Source organism: Idiotropiscis lumnitzeri, chromosome 4 (assembly GCF_059441095.1).
Source record: "Idiotropiscis lumnitzeri isolate Australia: NSW breed Sydney's pygmy pipehorse chromosome 4, RoL_Ilum_1.0, whole genome shotgun sequence".
Lineage (NCBI taxonomy): Eukaryota > Metazoa > Chordata > Actinopteri > Syngnathiformes > Syngnathidae > Idiotropiscis > Idiotropiscis lumnitzeri.
In genome coordinates, this window is record NC_142394.1 from 2,818,027 (window position 1) to 2,834,167 (window position 16,141).

The window sequence follows — 16,141 nt, forward strand, 5'->3', positions numbered from 1 at the left end:
TCATGTCCACCACATGATCATGGAGCTTGGACAGAGTTTCAGGTTTCTGGTACTTTGGCCCCCTGCGATAGGTCAAAAAAAAAAAAAAAAAAAAAGGGGAGAGAGACCAACATGACAAGAACCAACCATTACACTATTTATCAAATTAATACTTTGACCTTGTTGAATTGAAAACAGAACAGATCATGTACAAACGCCAACAAAGTTGGGACATTGTGGAAAATTTTAATGAAAATAAATAAATAAACACAATGATTTCTAATTCCTTTCCTCCACAGTATACTCAATCAAATTATTAGAGTGTGGCAAGTCATCGTTTTTGGAGGGAGAGTTCCCTGCTAACTCTATAAAGTTGTTTCTCTTTTTGTTTCTTCTACACAGAACTATACCAACATATTTTTCTTTCTACTAATCTGGCCTATTTTTATTACCCGTATGAATTTGAAAGCTCTGCTTTTGGTCTTAAGTCAGTTTTTTTTGTTTGTTTTTTTGAGGGTGGGGCCTTTTTTTTACGATTTTATAGTTGTATGTTCAGGTCCTGTACATTTTCTTTCCATGCATGTTTGAGCTCACAAGAAGAAATAATGGCACTGTTATTTATTTTGGAAAGTCTTTTTGGATACACTTTCTCTCTTCCTCAACGCTAACTCTCTTTGACTCCACCTTCCTGGTGTCCCATAACCAAAATGAACCCCTCCTAACCGCTTGAAATGTAATACCACCTACATCCAATCCCAACATTTTCCTACAGAACAAAGAGATCCATTATACGCTCTGTGTATGTCTATCTCTTCAGAGACCAAATGGCCCTACGTCCCCTCCAGATCAATGATCATACCGCAAAAAGGGAATGAAGTCAAACAATGGATTTTTTGTTTGTTTTTTTTTGCCCTTATCCTTGCACTGAACCAAAAATAAACATAATTTGTTCTAGTTATGATGTGTGAACAATTCTTTTAGTTGAATCTGTTTTTCTGTTAATTTAATTTTGTAGATCCGCTATTCTTTTGTAGCACTGTTTATGGATTGTTTACTCTACGAGAAAGAAGATCATGAGTTCACAATGTCACATTTTTTCCAATAAAGTATCACATGCTGTCCGTGCATTTGTGTTTTATATTATTAAAATCTTGTACTTTGGTATGAAAATTAATGGCTTGGAATTTTTGTGTGCGCATTCAACTTTCAGTAACACATCCAAGGACACACTGAATGAGAAACACACACTATGCTTTTGGAATGTTTGCTAATGTTTGTGAACTTCATCAAACTTGACCTCAAACTGGCCGTGTGTTTCGAATCATTGTGGGAAAGCGGCCATGGTTTGATTAGTCACAGATTTTTCTCCACTTGCCCGCTATTTCTGTCTCTTTCTTCAATCCCTCAATTTTCTCTGATCCATCATGCTCTCTACATCTGCCATCCATACTTGATTCATGTTTTCACACTGGGGAGAGCATTCCGAGCTCCTGACCTCACAATAAACGCATAGAAATTAAGAGAAGAAAAGACAGCCTCATGAAGTTCATGATTTTTATGCGAGATACAGCAAAACACTCAGGAATTCTTGAGCTCCATAAAACAAATTGAAAAAAAGGAACAATGAAAAAGGAAAAGCGGGAATGCTGCACTCTCAAAACTCACACTTTACGATGTCTTTCTCAAACACAGTTCTGCCACAGAGTTTGGGGACTGTAAAGCCAAAAAATTATTTTGAATGATACAAAAGAACATTCTCTGAGCTGGATATCTTTAGGCCCAGAATTATGCCCCGTCCCTTGTCGCTACAGAAAGCAAGGCGCAAGAAAATCCTGCATGTGTTGACTGTGGATCCCTCAAGACAGCTCATCTTACTCACACGGATCCCTCACTGTCGGGGGCTGTAGGGGGAAATATGCTACTTAAAAGGGGAATGTAATATTTAAACTTGACACCACTGCAGGGGGTTGATTTGCTGCTTGATGAGTTCCAGAGACGTAAAAATAAGTTGGCCAGCTGCTGAGAATATGGCGTGTTTTTCCAGCATGCGATGCTGCTTCCTTTTCCAGAGGCTGAAGCAAAACACTCCCATCGACAAAGATAGTTTTAAGGTAAACTCTCGCTTCTACAACACGAGAAGAAGACCTCCCAAATACAATCAATTAATTTCTGACCCCTTACCAACACCGTTCAATCTGTGATCGGGTTGTTGAGATGGAAGGCTCACATCTTTTGAGCTTCACTTCAATACACTCAAGCATAGAATAGCCAATTTCAAACATATAGGATCCTCCAAGATTAATATATCCTGAATTACGATTAGGATGAGTGCTCAGCCATCAGAGAGGGCTTAGAGTCAAACCACTGTTCCTCCGCAGAGTTAAGCAAGATGAGGTGGCTCAGGCGTCTGATTAGGTGATTAGGATGCCTCCTGAGTGCCTCTCTAGTGAGATGTTCAGGGCATGTTTTACGTCATGCTGGAGACACTAAGGGTTCTATTTTCGTGATCATTATAGATCCGGTGTGGTGCGCTTTGTAGCTCTGTACAGAAGCATGTTAAACTTGGTGTTGCTTATTTAGCAGACACATCCAAGCCAATGTATTTGAAAAATACCGGTTTGCGCCGTTGTGGGCGTGAACACAGCTGAATCCAATTGCCACTATTAAAAACAGTTTAAATATAGTGCACTTGCATCGAGGCATCTTTAAGAGTAAAAGGACGCTGCAATACTTATGTAAGATGATTTATTTTGACTAGGATGTCTATATTTGTATAGATCTATTTTATTTCTTATTTAGAGGAACTATTGTTTTGTTGTATTGGCGGAGGGATATGGAGTGTAAAGAGGAACGAGCGAGACAGTGGGACGCGTTATGTGGAGTGAGGCGACTGGTGAATAAAAGTCGTATGTGGAGCTATTCCTTCTCCGTGTGCTGTTCTTTCTCCCGCAACTCCGATTTCGGAATGACACTCACCCCCCTCAGGAAATAGAGTGTTACACTTACGTGACCGTAGCATTGTCACAGATTTTAGCCAGTGTAGAGACAACTTAAGCGGATCCCCTCATTAAATATTATGAGGTGGTTATAACCACTCGTGACTTAAATATGTCTGCTGACCTCATGGATTTATTCCCACTTGTTTTTGTGGTCTCCACCCCCATAGCTGCATCCTCCCCAGTGGGATTATTTAATGTAAAGTAATCAAACGAATTGTGATCGCTCATGCATGAGAACAGAGCAACGAAATTCTTTTAAAGGGGAAGACTACCAAAAAATGTTCTTTACAAGAATAATTTTCATCATTGCAGTATTTTCTATCATTGCAGTATTTTTTTTATCATTGCAGTAGTTTTATTTATTGCCCCTCTGGACCATGGACAGACATTAGGAGTGTTTCCTGACACTTGTATATGTTGTGGGATGTAAGTGTGTATATACACGGGGATTTGTGAATAGACGTATATACTGTGTATATTTGCATGCTTTTTATGAATGTCTGCTGCTAATGTTACACATTAACGGCTACATTACGCCACCGCCTCTGTGTGATCTACATATTTGCTGCTGTAACACTGCAAATTTCCACATTGTGGGACTATTAAAAGACATCTTTATCTTTATCTTTATCTTTAAGTTCAATGCAGGCCCGTTAGTCGAAACATGGCATTCTGATTTATATTGCAATTGCGAGATATGATGTAAGCAGTAAAATTCACAAATTCGTAGCCATCTCAGGGGACGGCCATTCTGTCACTTCTTTCAACTCAAAATGACATTGCAGTTGGTCAGGGCTCTGCTAACGACCAATCATGGCTCAGCTTCAGAAAACCTGAGCCTTGATTGGTTGTTACCTGAGCCCGAGCAAACTGTTGGTGCTTAAACCATAGGGTTCATATATGTTATACATGTATTTATTTATTTATGATTTCTTATACAATGCAGGCGGCATGGTGAGCGACTTGTTCGCACATCCACCCCACTATACAAAGGTCTAGGGTCCAATTCCGGGCTCCGGCCTTCCTTGTTGAAGTTTGCATGCTCTCTCTGTGCTTGCGTGGGTTTTCTCCAGGTACTCCGGTTTCCACCCACAATCCAAAAACACGCATGGTAGGTTATTTGAACACTCTAAATTGTCCGTCGGTGTCACTGTGTGTCTGGATGTTTTTCTTTGTGTGTCCTGCGATTGGCTGGCAACCAGTTCAGGGCGTACCCCGCTTACTGCCCGATGACAGCTGGGATAGGCTCCAGCACGCCAGCAACCCTCGTGAGGATAAGCGGCTCAGATAATGGATGGATGGAAGAAACAATGCAAGAAAGGTGTACCATGGTTGTGTGAGCCTCATGACAAGGCTACATAAGAGGTCTGCCAGCGTATCTCATGGGCTTTGGATTTGAGACAATAAAATCCAATAAAATCCAACTTTATTCATATAGTGCATTTCTCGACATCTGAAGCTGTAACAAAGCGCTTTCCATATGGTGTAAAATAAATTAGCAGGAAATTAGAACAAATTAAAACATGTATATAATAGATACCAGAAGAACAGCGACAGGCACGATCACCCCTGAGGCTGCGCTTAGTCCTCGGCACCTCCAGCAGCATTTGGTCTTCAGACCTGAGGCAGCGGGCAGGTGCGTAGGGGTGCAGGAGCTCGGAGAGGTACGCTGGAGCAAGGCCATTTGAAGATTTGAAGATGAACAGAAGTATCCTGAACCGAACTCTAAAGTGCACTGGGAGGCGGAGAGGCCAAGATTGGGATTATGTGATCCGTCTTCCGTTCCACTTAAAAGACAAACAGCAGCATTTTGGATCATTTGGAGGCCCTTGAGGGAGGACTGGCCATTTTTAAGAGTAATACTGGAGTGTCGAGGCCGGAACGGTACAGAGATCGCGGCCAGAGGGCGGTTGACTGACTGGCGAAAAAGGGTCAGGTGCCCAGCTCTGGTAAAGTGCATTACAGTAATCTCACCTATATGTAATGAAGGCATGGATTACTGTTTCGGCCTGTTGAGAAAGAAAGGGCTTTACTTTGACCAGGTGCCTAAGTTGAAAGTAGTTGGAACAGCACTGATTTGCCGATCTCATTTAAAGTCACTGTCCAGTTTAAAACCCAAGTTTGAGACTGTTGGCTTCACATAAGATGCCAGGGGGGCAAGGGCCCCAAAAGGACACCAAAACCAAACCCTGTTGAACACCATATGACAGAGGGGCAGAGCGGCACTCATAGCAACCTCCAACACAAAAGGTCCTCCCAGGCAAATAGGATCTAAACCACTCTTGAGCGCTACCACTAATACCCACCTAGTGCTGTAAACGAGCCAGAAGAATACTGTGATCCACCATGTTGAACGCTGCATGTAGATCTAACAAGACAAGCCATACATAGTCTCCAGTGTCGTTGGCCAGGAGGATATCGTTGAAAACTCACAGCAGGGCTGACTCTGTGCTATGTATTTTCTTGAAACCGGACTGGAAAACCTCCAAGACATTGTGCTCATCCAAGAAAGATCTTAACTGCATGTGCACCACCTTTTCCAGAATTTTAGAAATCAAAGGCAATTTGGAAATGGATCTAAAATTTCACAGCACATCTTGTTCAACGCCAGGGGTTGCACCAGAGCATGTTTAAAATGTTGAGGGACTACACCAGAAGAGAGACTACTGTTGATAACGGCCAAAACCGATTCACCAATACTTGGGAGAACCTACTTAAAGCAACAGAGTGACTCAAGATTCTGAGAGTGTTAAGATCTGTTGAGCTGACATCAATGATAGTCAAGTAGCCTACATTTGTAGATGCTTGTGTCGGACTTTAACATAAGTCCTCCATTGATGGAGATCTTTTAAATGCACATCTGCCCTCAGCACACAACCTATTCTACATTTGTGGGGCCGGAGTATCGAGCAATGGCAGGCGTAACAGCGCAGACACACTGGGCGGTGACTTTTATGGCCCGCCACACCTCCTCAGCATACCTGGACTATCACTGGAGGAAAGAGAGTACGCGGGAAGGAAGGGTTTTGGGGTAGCCAAAAGTTGTTAGATGATATCAATGATAGGGTTTTTTTTAGTGTGTTGTGTGATCATGTGTGTGCAAGTATGTGCTTTTTGTCACCAAAATAAGAAGGGCAAGGAAGATTGGAGATAGTCCACTGTCTGGCAGAATCAACATTCAGGAGATAAGGGTTGTTTTGGGAGTGGCCCGGTACTAATTTCAATCAGCCTTGAGTCTTTCACTGGAGCTCTCAATGGGCATCAATTTGCCAAATTGTCAACCAGTTCTTTTCAGTACTAATCGTTGGTATCCTCTTTACAAAGTGTCTTAAAAGTCGCATTCAGCCCACGATTCAGCTCACTGGTCGCCTGAGTCTGAGTGTTTACCAACTGCCACAGCTCATCAAACATGACCGGCAGCTAATAGTACTGCCAACATCTTCTGAACTTTGCAATAAATCAGGAAACTGACGGCGCCAAACTGCAGAATACTTATTGGTGTTCCAATAATGTATGCGTCTTCACATCCTCCAAGGAAAAAATAAATAGCCATAACATCTTTCCCTTGTTCCAGGAATTCAGAGTATACAGGACCGCAAAGTTCCGTCTGGACAAGAAGGTTTCCCCCTTCCCTTCCCTTCTCTTCTTGTCGAGAAAATGTGGTCGATTGCATTAAGAGTCCAGCTGAGCAAGTCCAACATTTTTTATTTTTTGAAGAAAAATGCTGCGCGAGGCTGGAATGATAGTTTAGACAAAAGACTCCACAAGACTTAGTCAGCAAACGGGAAGATAAAGGGCAAGGAGGGGAGCAGAATAAAAAAAAGTCTGACTTTGGCTGAGCCAAGAAGAGAAAGCTCGAAAAACTACATTAATGATAATAACAGTAATGCATTCAGGGGCATATTCTCCCTCTGACGCTTAATCACTTCCTTATGCGAGTTTATTACCCACTTTCTGACTAACTGAATATCCAAGTACGTCCCAAACATTCTATCAACTCATAAGCCATTTTCTGTTGCAATTACATAGAAGCTAGTTTGACCGAAAAAAGCAATTTAGTGTGGAATTTGTGAGGAATGATGACTATAATATCTTAAGAGTGAGGACCTTCTCTTTTAATATCATGCATGAATACATGCATAATGCACAGGAAAAAGACAACATTATTAATAAGGCACTGTGTTTTGTGTTAATGTCTTATTTTTATTTGTGCTTTTGGAATACTGTGTAAAGTAGATTAAAGAGGACCATTTTGAGTTAAGTCAGTTATATTTAAAAACGTAAGTATGCTGCTCGTCTCGCCTCCTCTCCCAGCAGCTTGATGCCATTAGTATCAAACGGCAAATTCTCTTTGATTTGAGGTTCTATGTGCAAACGCCCCCTTCTGTTCATGCAATAAACATTACGAAACACTCACACTCACATACACACTAACAAAAACAGCAATGATCATAGCTTTCTGCAAAAAAAAAAAAATCAACTCATGAGCTCTCTGGCATTAAAGTTAAGGTATTTAATGCCCTAATAAATAGATACAGATTTTAATAGTACAACTTGAATGTGTCCTCTGAATTTGTAGCTTCCCGACTGCTCAGCTTTTAAGGTTATGTATAAAACATGGAGTCAATCTTTTAAGAAAAGCTAGACAAAAAGTATTAAAAGACCAAATCTTATTTTCTGATAACGAACTAAATGATTGAATGATCAAGCATGTACAAAGCCTCTTCATTGTATTACACGAGATATTTACATTATTATGTGCCTGTACATTGCTTCAGACAAACTAATAAATGCAAATATTATTGAACATTTATTGGGAGATTTCATTTCATTCTCTTGTTCCTTTAAATGCTTTACACACTCTTATACACACCCCACTTGCTGCGGCATTGTGACACAAAGCAACATGAGGTCAGAGCCTGCAGCCATTTTGTCACTGCTATGAACTCACTGCGACAACATGTGTGTTTTTGTGCACGCGGAGAGGGGGAGGGAGTTAATATGAGAGCATGTGGGCTCAAGTGAAAGTGGCAGACGGTGGCTGAGAGGGGGCCAACAGATGCGTTGTTGGAGCCCATCCGCTAGGGGTCAAAGCATGCATTGGAGGTCAGAGGTTACTTGTATGCAGTGTGCATGTGTGACTTAGTGATGGGGCAGATGTGATTGCCTGTTCACAGTACTTGAGCACATGGACAATGGAACTATCAGTGCGGTTTAGTATGAAATATTCTGGTGGACCAAATCCACAAATTAAGCATGGGTGAACCGATATAGTACATATGCAGAAAAACATTGAGCCACAGGTAGAAAGTAGAGTGCAATAGCATCGTAAAATAAAACATTTATTCAAGCGTGATGTCTGCCCTCACGGGGAGCACATCCAATCTGCGTCTGCGGATGTGTTTACATGTACTGTTGTTATGTGCACACACCTAGATAAAGTGAATGTTGGGAGGGGTAATAATGCAGCTTATTTTGGTGGTCTGCTCCAATTTGTGCTCCATGCCTGTGATTCCGGTGATAATCAGCGCTGCTTCCCTACAGCAACAATCCACAGTCAGGATGGTTCAGTGGGGACGTAATATAATTTATCCAGAGATGAGCAACACTGGAGGCAGATTGTACCCTCCCGCGTGTTAGTATACTACGTTGACTTACTATATAATAGAGCAGACTTTGGCCAAATTGTTATTCGTATGTGATGCATTTAAATGAACTGATGAATTGTTTTGAGTGCAAATCACAATGTGTAACTGTCCTGGCATGGCCTCTATTTTAAATGTTTAATGTGTGACAACTGGCGGGTGAAATGAGGGTAACTCATGATTGATTATGTGAATATTATGCCAACAATGACAATATTGCAAAATAACAATTACTGGTATGTAAAAATCATTATCCTGTATTGAACGAAAACCAGGCATGATACACAAGATTTTATTGATCTCTGTATGGGAAGCACAACACTTCTCACCCAAAGTCAACTGGGCAAGGCATAAGCAGAAGAAAATTGAATGGATGGATGGATGGATATTCTGATGAATAGCTAATATATTAAATTTATGTTATCCCACTAAAATCAATCTGCCCCTCTACGGAGCAGCTGCAGAATCACACCTCCACATACCGAACAAAAACAAGAGCAATCTGGACCACATTGTAAGATGACCTTTACATAAAAAAAGAAAGTGGAGCAAATAATCACAATTAAGTTTTTATTACAGTAACTGAATTACCTTTATTCATCACATCTTAGAAATGTTCTTTCATTGTTAGGTGTAAACACTGGGGGGAAATCTAAAAAAAGTACTAGTTACTAGTTTAAGTAGTAGCAGCAGTTGTGGTGGTAGTAGTAATCGTAGACGTGGTCATAGTAGTGATAGTCACCCGATGAGCATTGACAGCATAGCCAGCGGCACAGCAGTAGGAACAAAAAATAAATATGCCAACTATTAAAAGATAAAGGGGAAAAAAACGTGAAAAGGAGATGCCAGGGCCGATTCTCAGATAAGAGGTTTAGGGGTGCTGCGCTCTCAGAAAGGCAAGATACATTTCACAGTTTTGCACATAACATTTGCCATAACTGTTTTGGGGCAAGTATAACTACAGTGTTGCCACGGTTACCTAATAGAGTAATTTATCCATCCACCTGATTATCTAATTTTTAAATTGACTTTTTTAATTGAAAGATTAAAAAATAAACCCGTCATTAAAAGTAACTACGTTAGATCACCAGTTACTTTATTAGTTACATCAGCTGCTGACAACAGCGCCTAAATATAAAAATGACAACCGTTATTTCCAATCCTGTCTTATAAGTGCATTTTGAACAGTAAAAGAAGTCACTTTGGATTTTTGCAGTCAGGTGGGGTAACCACTATGATGAAAAATAAGCTCGTAGATGTCTTCGGGCCTGGACACTCATCAAATCACTGAAATTTTGACAATATAGGATTGTCTGTGACAAGTTACAACACATTTTGTTTCCATAGCGACTCATCAGATTGTGGTAGCATATCAGTCAAAATTCACAATATTCGGTCAACATTTCTTGTTGCCAGTAAGTTGCACTATATGTATAACATAATATTATCACATCTGAAGGTCCTAACATTGAATATACTTTAGATTTGTTTGGAGCATGTGCAGGGAAGTTATTGAAAACAGTTTGATTTTCTATTTTTATTTCTAAAGAGAAAGTCGAATAAGGCTCGAGAAACAATTGAAATACGGCTCGTATATTTGTTTTAGATTCCCGTAAATTGTCACCGAAAGGATTTCTCCTACTGACCAGCAGATGGCGATATCCAGCCCAATTCCACAAACGCTGAGAACACTTGGATAAAATCCACTTTTTTTTTTGTTTTTGGGGGGGGGGTATTTTATTCTGGCGTGAGAAAGTGGGCCACCACACATTCTCCATCCATCGCATGGAATTGCATCTCAGGGTAAAGTGAGGCTTCAAAGATAAAATGCACTTTCGGTTGTACGAAAATAAAATAATAATAACAGATTAGATTTATGTGTGAAGCGAAACAAGGAATTAATGGAGACTACATTTGAGAAAAAAATAGTGGTGATTAACTTTCCCACCCGTTGCAAGCTAGGTGGGTTATGTCAATAAATTATGAGTTTAGGGTTATGAGTTGGTGACGTCCACCTTGTCAATGGACTTTTCACAGACTGACTACACTCATCCCTGAATACAGTGAGCCCCAGTTTGGTACCGGGCTGCACAAACACTTACATAAAACGTGTTTATTTCTATATTTTGGTCGTAGCGCATATGCGGCCAAAATGTACACTATCACACAAGTGTGGGTGGACCCCCGGTACCTACACGCCACGCTGTCGCCATCTTCTGGTCAGTCGGAGAAATGCTCGGAAATGACAACTTCCAAGAATCTCAAACAAAAATAGAACTCCTATTTCGATTTCTGTTTCGGGCAACATTCTAATTTTATTTTAGAATTACAAATTGAAAATCAAACTGTTTTGACTTATCCTTACTAGTTAAAGACAACAAACTGAAATACCAGGCTGTATTTCCATTTTGATAATTCGGTGTTAAAATGAAAATCAAATAACGAGTCGTTTTTTTAAATTATTTTTTTTTTAATTATTTCCAAATTAAATATCCAATTACCAACATAGACTATTTAGGGGTCCGTGTATGAAATATTTATAATGAGTATACTCGTAATAAATATTTCATTTACATTACACTCAATCTAATGACAGACATTTCAGGATTGGGCAATTTACTTACTTATAGTTGATTTATATATTTTTTTTTGTACTTTACTTTTGATCATGTTTTTTAACACAACAAGTGAGTCACACCTTTTCAGGTGAGTTTCAAAGTTATTCCACAAAATGATAATTGGTTATGCCACAGTAATAACAGAAACACACCTTTGCTTAATGTTTTTTCTTGGTTTGGAATTTTTTTTATACAGACGTGTGCCCTTAAGTCATAGCAGCTTCCTCTAATTTCAAACAGCTTCTGAGTATTGTGGCAGAGCATGTTATTATGTACTTTGTACATAATTTGCGCTATTTTAAATTCAACCAGAGCATAACATTTCATGGTGTTTAATTTGATAAATAGTGGATTTTTGGTTCATTATATTTTGATTGATTAGTAATTCTGGTTGCTTTGTTTTGTAGTTTGAAAACAGGTAAAGTATCGGTTTTATAGGCATTTCCCCATATTTCCACACAATAAGTCAGGTATGGTAATGATGATGACCAATATAATGTATATAAGTCCTTCTTATTCAGTACATCCTTGGTTTTGTACAGTATGATTTTTTAAATTTTACATTTGACATTATCTATATGTGACTTCCAGCATAATTTTACGTCTATTTCTACTCCTCGGAATTTATTTTCATACACTCTTTCTATTTCAGTTGAATTTACCTTAATTTTGACTTGATCTTTGGTTGGTCTAATGCCAAAAACAATTAACTTTGTTTTGTTCAAATCATGTGACGATTTATGTCAAAGCGTTTTTTTAAATATATTCAATATGTGTAATTGATGACTCAAAGTGTATCAAAATTATGTTAATATTTTAAATGAAAGGGCTGGACGGCGGATTCTGACATTTTCTTGTCGGTGGACTTTTCACAATAGCGACCGACTGACTACACTCATCCCTTATTGCAGTGGTCCACGATCACCAGTCTGCGCACCACAATTTGGCCACGGACTGCACAAACTAACTCACATACAAAGTATTTGTGTATTTATTTATAAATATTTATATCCCATTTAGGCGGCATGATGGCCTCACAATGCAGAGGTCGTGGGTTTGATTTCGGCGCCGGCCTTCCTCTGTGGAGTTTGCATGTTCTCCCTGTGCCTGTGTGGGTTTCCCCCAGGTTCGCCCAGTATGCGTAAACTAGTACAATGCATAACCTTCTATTTGTGCTTTGCTAAAACTTTTGTTTTTAGTAAATAATAAGTTTGATTTAGTTTGTGTTAGAGTTGCAAGTCGAGTTAATTTATTTAAAAAAATATAGCATAATAAATTTTAATATTTTTTGGGGTGATTTTCAAAAGTACCAATAACAACATTAAGTACCGGATTGATAAGTAGTATCGCTAAATCAAGACAATTAAGTCGGCTGAGTTCATGTGAGCGTTTATTATCCATCCATTATCTATACCGCTTCTCCTCACTAGGGTCGCGGGGGGCGCTGCAGCCTATCCCAGCTATCTTCGGGCACCCTGAATTGGTTGCCAGCCAATCACAGGGCACACAGAGACGAACAACCATCCGCGCTCACACTCATACATAGGGGCGATTTTGAGTGTCCTATCAACCTGCCATGCATGGTTTTGGAATGTGGGAGGAAACCGTAGTACCCGGAGGAAGCCCACGCAGGCACGGGGAGAACATTCAAACTCCACACAGGATGGCCGGAGCCGAGATGAGTTTGAAATGAAACTGCTTTGGAATGAGAGTTTGTGGCATATAAACTACTGGTACAGGTAATTCAAAGCAATTTTTACTCATGGTTTTCATGCAGTCATTGGTCTCCATCTTTGTATCCCTACTTTACTGTTCACTGAACGCAAAATAATTGCTTTCAAAGGCAACTTTATGTCGATTTTATTACATGTTAATATAGCAACAACTGTAAACGTTTAGAAACTGTTACAATTTCCATTTTAAAAATAATATTTGAAGCAGAAAGTATAACTAAAACTAAAAACTGTTCATTATTTTAATCGTAACAATGTTTTCTGAAAAAACAAAAACAAACCACAACAACAAAACGCTGAACTGTAACTAAAAGCACCAATTGTGATGTGTAAGAAAAAAATGCATATCTGACTGTCAATGCAGCATCAAACGGTCTGTTTGAAGGAGGCCAGACGCTTCCTGATTAGCTGGTTCTCCTCCACCATCTTGGAAATGGTCTTCAGAACAGATAGCCTGGCCTGTCCAAAGAGTAAAAACAGTAAGAATTGCTTTATTATTATCGTCGTGGCGATAGCTGCTACAATGAAAAAAATTACTGTTCACGAAATCCCCTTTGTTGTGTGTTAAGTGGTTCCGGGTTAAAGCTAATAATTTATTTTATTTAGGCTATTCTTATGGAGGACTGAAAGTGTCTAAATTAAATAAATACACCATGAAATGTTTCATTAAAATTGTCATTAATTAATTCAATGTTTGATTTATTAATTAAATGTGGAATTAAATAAATAAATCTGTCATTAATTAAATTATCAATGATTATATCGAAAAAAAAGTCTATATAATTATTTCTGTATTTAATTAATTATTTCTGTATTTAATTAATTATTTCTGTATGAATATCATTATTTCATGGTCCTGCGTAGCAGTGTTCCATGAATTCATTCCATCAGTCAAATTCGCCCATCAAAGTTAGTGGGCGGGGCTGAACAATGCCGAACTCAAATCTTGTCTAAGCCGTTGCTTTGGCCTGAAGTGGTTACAAACATGGCGGCTACGACGATGGAAGACTTTCATGAGCTACCTTGATTGAGCGGTATTGTATTTAGTTGTTTTGATTGAGTATTCAAACCAATGTAGAGGTGAATAGCATCACTCACTGTATCTGAGTATTTTCACGAGACACTCGGTTGGCATCAAGCCATTATTTTGGAATTGATTCGCCTTGACTTGATGAGCAGCCCAACCAATCAGATGTTAGGACTTGCAAAACTTTGATGGGCAAGTTTGACAGATAAAATTAGTTAATGAAACACTGCAACATGGGACCATGAAATAATTTAAATACAGAAATATTTATATAGATTTTTTTACATATGATCGTTGGTAATTTAATTAATTAATGACATTTATTTAATTCCACATTTAATTAAGAAAAGAAACATTTGATTAATTAATGACAATTTTAATTAAACATTTCATGGTGAATTTATTTATTTAGTTTTGGCACTTTCAGTCCTCCATATATTCTACGTTAATATGTACAAAGTAATAAGGAATTGATTGGCAGCGGTCTAAAGACCACTCTAGAGCGCTACCAATCAATCAATTAGATACTATATGGCTGGCAGGACCATTTGTGTTCGCCTCGGATGCTCTGAGCTCCGCTCTGCCCCTTTGTTGTATGGTGTTCCACATGGTTCTGTTTTAGGGCCCTCGCTGTTTTCATTATACTTGCTGCCCGTAGGTTCCATCCTACGAAAACATGGAATTTCCATCCATTGCTATGCAGATGACAGTCAGATCAATGTCACTCATTTTGTGACATTAAAAATGACACCAAATAAAATCATTTCAAACATTGCTCCACTAATAATAATAATATGACCTACAATCCGTACAACTCAATTGAAAAAAAATGAACACTTTTTGAGATGGGAAGTAAAAACAGATTAATGACTATGCACAAGCGTGTAGTGAGTACACAATTTTATAATTAGATATATAGCCTTGTTTATGATTGGTTCCAATATCAGAAAAACAAAAACAGGCCCAAAGCACGATGCTGCCACCACCTTGCATCAGGTATGGTGAGGAGCAGTGTTGTGTATGTGCTCGACATGCCTTTATGAAAGATGGCCATAACACATTCCCCATGTGTGAGGGGAAATTTTATTGTCGTTAATGGTAGAAATTTGGGGGAAATTATTTATCACAGTCTATTTTTTAATTATATACACTTGGCAATTGATCAGGAGTGTGCAGACTTAAATCACTATAGATAGTCGTCAAGGAGCTCGAAGGGGAGAGAGAGAGAGAGAGAGAGAGAGAGAGAGAGAGAGAGAGAGAGATGGCAGTATGTTGCACATGAGACCAGTCTCCATGACGATGTTTTTGCTTTTGTCCGAGACGCAGTCATAATCAAAATAATCTCAAATGGGGCTCCGCCGTTTTCTCCCAACTTTCGCCATTATGCTCTTGTTTTATTTTTGTTTTCCAACCATGCGACCTCATTTTCAACGCGTCACGTCACTGAGGATGTTAAGGTGCCGTGCGGTTGTACAACTGTCGTAAAAAAGCTTACAAAGACGAAATCGAAGGATATTTTCTCCACATCATCATTTTTTGTAAGCAGACAATGTTGTTTTAGTTAGTTAGCATTTTTTAATTTTTGTTTTAGTTTAAAATAATAACCTTGGCTGCTGCGTTTGCTACGATAACTGCAGATTTAGCAATCCTGATTTTGGAAAAATGTGAAAGGATGCCAAGTCAACAAACAATCTGATTAAAGAAAAAATAAGCTTTAAAACTTAAAAGATTCTGGTCCTCACTCACCAAGCATCATTATTTTCACAAACTGAAGCTGATAAGTGGCTTATGGGCCATCTCGACCATGTAGCAGTGTGCCTGGTTGGCGTGGCTCTATTTTTGTCTTAATGGCACGAGACCATTGTTTTTGTACTGTCAAGCCAATACAATTTTTAATTAAATAATCACAAAAAATAAATAAATATTGCGATTAATCACATTTCTCAACCACTACTTTTTGTGAAGCTTGTAACATATTTACTTGAATAACATTTTGAAATGAATGTAAAATCACCAAATATGAAGTATATTTTAATTCAAAGGCTGTTCTAATAGCTTTCTTTGTACCTTGAATATAATCTAAAGGGGCTCATCTTTGCAGGAACTTTTCTTAGAAACAATTCTCAAAACGTCTACAGTA

The 16,141-nt window shown here is 38.9% G+C and overlaps 1 protein-coding gene across 2 annotated transcripts in view; it reads right to left on the reverse strand.

Annotated features, from left to right (window-relative positions):
* LOC148337827 (uncharacterized) overlaps positions 1–16,141 on the reverse strand; it is a 28,920-nt gene that overhangs the window by 11,611 nt on the left and 1,168 nt on the right. The window contains exon 3 of one of the 2 annotated variants that reach the window (XM_088294829.1): positions 13,328–13,433. In XM_088294829.1, coding sequence (XP_088150955.1) covers positions 13,341–13,433 — 93 coding nt within the window. In that variant the 3' untranslated portion in view covers positions 13,328–13,340. Of the gene's footprint in view, positions 1–13,085; positions 13,434–16,141 lie in introns of those variants that run through there. The other variant, XM_088294828.1, reaches the window with a different exon arrangement.